The sequence below is a fragment of the Cyprinodon variegatus genome, unplaced genomic scaffold, assembly GCF_000732505.1.
Source record: "Cyprinodon variegatus isolate N-32 unplaced genomic scaffold, C_variegatus-1.0 Scaffold4067, whole genome shotgun sequence".
In the NCBI taxonomy this organism is placed as follows: domain Eukaryota; kingdom Metazoa; phylum Chordata; class Actinopteri; order Cyprinodontiformes; family Cyprinodontidae; genus Cyprinodon; species Cyprinodon variegatus.
In genome coordinates this window covers 1,855-5,065 of record NW_015154520.1, presented here as the reverse complement: position 1 = coordinate 5,065, position 3,211 = coordinate 1,855, and the positions used below count along the sequence as shown (strand labels likewise).

Sequence of the window (3,211 nt, the reverse complement as noted above, 5' to 3'; positions counted from 1 at the left end):
GAGTATCGAAACTTTTCCAGAGCAAGAGTAAACATTCTGGGAAACCAAATCTTGTTCCTTAGCCTAATGTAGCATTTTAGCTAATGCTAATTATCGGTAGCTCCTGTAGCCTCTGACCCTGAACCATTTTATTATAAAATAAATATGTATATCTGGGAAAAAGCTAAAATAAATGATAATTAAATCTATGAATAAATAAATATATCTTGAAATACAAAATCATCACTGTTCACCCTTTTTCTAAACTCTGGGGGAAAAAAAGCTTAGAAGAGACATTTTTCACCATTAAAACATCATCATCATCATCATCATCATCATCATCATCGTCATCATCGTCATGGTAAACATGGCCGCCACCAACAAGGCCAAACTGTGGGGTTCAGGATCCGAATGTTCCAGATTTTCCTCCTGGGAAACAGAGGAGGAGGGAAGCCGTTCCGACGGCATCCAGGGTGGGAAGAAGGTTTCCATCATCATCATCATCATGATGATGAAGGACTGAGGTAGCCGAGCCGCTGCAGAAACAGGTTGGGATCGTACTGCTGCTGGTTTCCCACCCTGGGCGCAGTGAGGCGGAGCTTCGTTGACCATATTGACGGAGGGCTCTACTCTGCTGCGTGAGAAGCAGCTGAATCCAGGCTCAAGACCTGGAGAGACACGCAGGAGCAACCAGGAGCTGCTCCACCTGCAGCCTCCACCCTTCCTCAGCCCCGCCGCCCCGGCTACAAGCGGTCCTCCAGAAGGGGCGGAGCCAGGAAAGAGAAGGAGGCGCCTGGTGGAGGCCAGAAGTCTGAAGTATTCAGCTGCTTCTCATCACACTGATCACTTCATCAAAGTTCAGAGGCTGGTTCCTCAAACGCTCCCAGCTCACCGTCCCGCTCGGCGTCCAAAGGGACGCGCAGGACGCAGCCTGGGGGGGTGTGGGGAAGACGTCCAGCTGAGGGTTTTGATGGAAGCGAACGTCTGGGAGGTGGACGGGTTACCTAGATCTTGACCTCTCTATAGCCTTGAGCTCCTTGTCCAAGTCCTCCTTCTTGGAGTCCAGGGGTTTGCTGTCCTGCAGGAGGTTCTCGTCTCCCTCGTCCTCAGACTTGATCTCTGAGCTGACTGAGGACGCGCTCTGGCCCTGAAGACCGCCAGACAGAGCTGCAGGAGGACAGAGGACACCAGCGGTTAGACATCATCTGACCTTTACCAGGAAAACCAGGAAGATCCGGAAGGTTCCACAGGATTTAGGAAGACTGAGGAATGTCAGGAAGGTCAGGGATGGACGACGACACATGACATCATCATAATATAACAGAAAAGCAGCTCTGCGATCATTTGCTGCACGCTGACGCTCTTCCTCCTCTTCCTCCTCTTCCTCAGTCCAGACCTTCTCCTTTAGGTCTTAATGCTCAAAGTTCCACTAATTTATTCACCAAATGGTTTTTATTATTTATTCTGACTGGTTTCCAGCACAGAGTTCAGTTCATTTTTACTCTCTATCCCTCCATCGATGCGGCTCGCCAGCAGGATCCCCCTTTTGTTTATGTTTGGGGTTACCATGGCGACAGCCTAAAAACAAACAAAACGTCTATCTGACAGGATGCCTGAACGGACATCATACGACTAAAAAACCAAACCCAGCGTAATAGAAAGCGGCGGTCACCATGGCGACGGGGGCGGGTGGATGCTCAGGCCCCGACAGGAAAAGGGTTAGACTGGACTTTCAAAGTAAAACCCACTGAAAAGATTAAGCTGAAGAAAAAAAAAAAAATGGAATTTCATTGTTTTCAAAATAAGAGACTTGATTTTCTAGATGCTGGATTATTGCATCTAATCTCCTGATGGTTTTAAACCAAAAGTCTAAAAGGGATTATTTTGGACTTTCACAATAAAACTAATTCATTCTCAGGCTTATGTCCTAAATCAGTTTTAAAAGGAGGCCTAAGTTAGATTTTTAAAGTAAAAGCCTCAATATTTCACTTCCTTATCCTACGGCGTCCCACAGGGCTCAGTTTTAGGGCCCCTGCCTCTGGGTTCCATACTGAGAAGACGTGGGATTGATTTCCATTTTTATGCTGATGACCAAATTCTATTTGGCCCTAAAACAGGGAGACGGTCTTTATTGAACTGTTCAGACATTAAAGCCTGGAGGGTCCTGAACTTTTTACATTTTAACGAGAAGAAAACTGAGTTTAGAGTGTTTGGACCTCATGACTCCACTGCTATAGACCAAGGAACCCTGATACCATATTCTAAATCAAGCGTTCTAAACCAGACGCTGATTTTAAATGGGAAAAGCTAATCAGAGCGGTCATCATATCATATTTTAATCAAGACGACTGGCTCACCTCAGGGTAACTTAGAAAGGTTTTGGTCTTTAGGAGGAAACAGGATCATCCAGAGAGGTTAGAACACAAACTGAAAGTAAAGGAGTCAAACCCACAACCTGGTTACTGCAAAGCGGCGCCATGAAGACTTAAACCACTGATGGAAAAACACGCCGGACTTTCAAAATAAAGCTTAGAATCAAAGTCTTACTTTTAGCTTCTCATAACCAGCGTGTTTTAAAGTGTTCTCACATAACAAAAAGAATGTGTTGGACCTTCAAAATAAAGTTGACCAATGGTTAAACATGAAAGCCTTCCACATTAAAAGTTGAGGTTATTGATGATTTGAACCAAGAGATGTTTTAAAGTAATGAGGTGAATGTTTCATGCCCCCTGGTGGAGAATCCAGATCGATGTCCTATTTTATTCTGACGGGTCAGCACTGACTGATGCTGGGTGAGGATCTCATGTTGGGGGTGTGGGGGGTGGGGTGTGTGTGACAGATCTTACCGCGGTAGGGGTCGGGCTGGCTGAGGTCCGGCGAGGTGGCCGACTGAACCGGCAGCTGAGGCACCGACACCTGACCCGCCATGGAGTGACCTCCTCGCAAACTGCCGCCATCTTCTCTGTGGGAGCCCACCTGGAAAACAAAGGAGACCCAACCATCAGAGCTGTCAGCAGGGGGCGCTGTGGTGAAACATGCCGGCAGTAAACAGCATCCAAGTGAAAAAATAAGATTTCTGAGCCCAGAACTGATCCATGACGCCTCACTGGAGGAGCTGCACCGACGCCTCCATCATTAGCCCACATCCACTAACTGCAGGGATTAAATTACGGAAAATTAACAGAAAAATTAAGCTTTAAACTTAATGAACCTAAAATCAGATTTAAGCTGA

The 3,211-nt window shown here is 46.4% G+C and overlaps 1 protein-coding gene across 1 annotated transcript; it reads right to left on the bottom strand.

The window, feature by feature from the left end:
* Positions 1-324: 324 nt before the first annotated feature.
* LOC107081306 (transcription factor 4-like) lies at positions 325-2,951 on the bottom strand. Its single transcript, XM_015369506.1, has 2 exons — positions 2,826-2,951; positions 325-1,146 (listed from the first exon to the last, which is right to left on the bottom strand). Exons 1-2 carry the CDS (start codon positions 2,905-2,907, stop codon positions 980-982), a joined length of 249 nt encoding a protein of 82 aa, XP_015224992.1. The 5' UTR covers positions 2,908-2,951; the 3' UTR covers positions 325-979.
* Between the last annotated feature and the right edge of the window lie 260 nt (positions 2,952-3,211).

What these genes read in the sequence shown, in the direction of transcription:
- LOC107081306 (XM_015369506.1), bottom strand. Translation starts at nt 2,907, where the DNA reads ATGGCGGGTCAGGTGTCGGTGCCTCAGCTGCCGGTTCAGTCGGCCACC. An exon ending in CCAGCCCGACCCCTACCGCG is followed by an intron (nt 1,147 to 2,825) that starts GTAAGATCTGTC and finishes GTCCTCCTGCAG; the next exon opens with CTCTGTCTGGCGGTCTTCAG.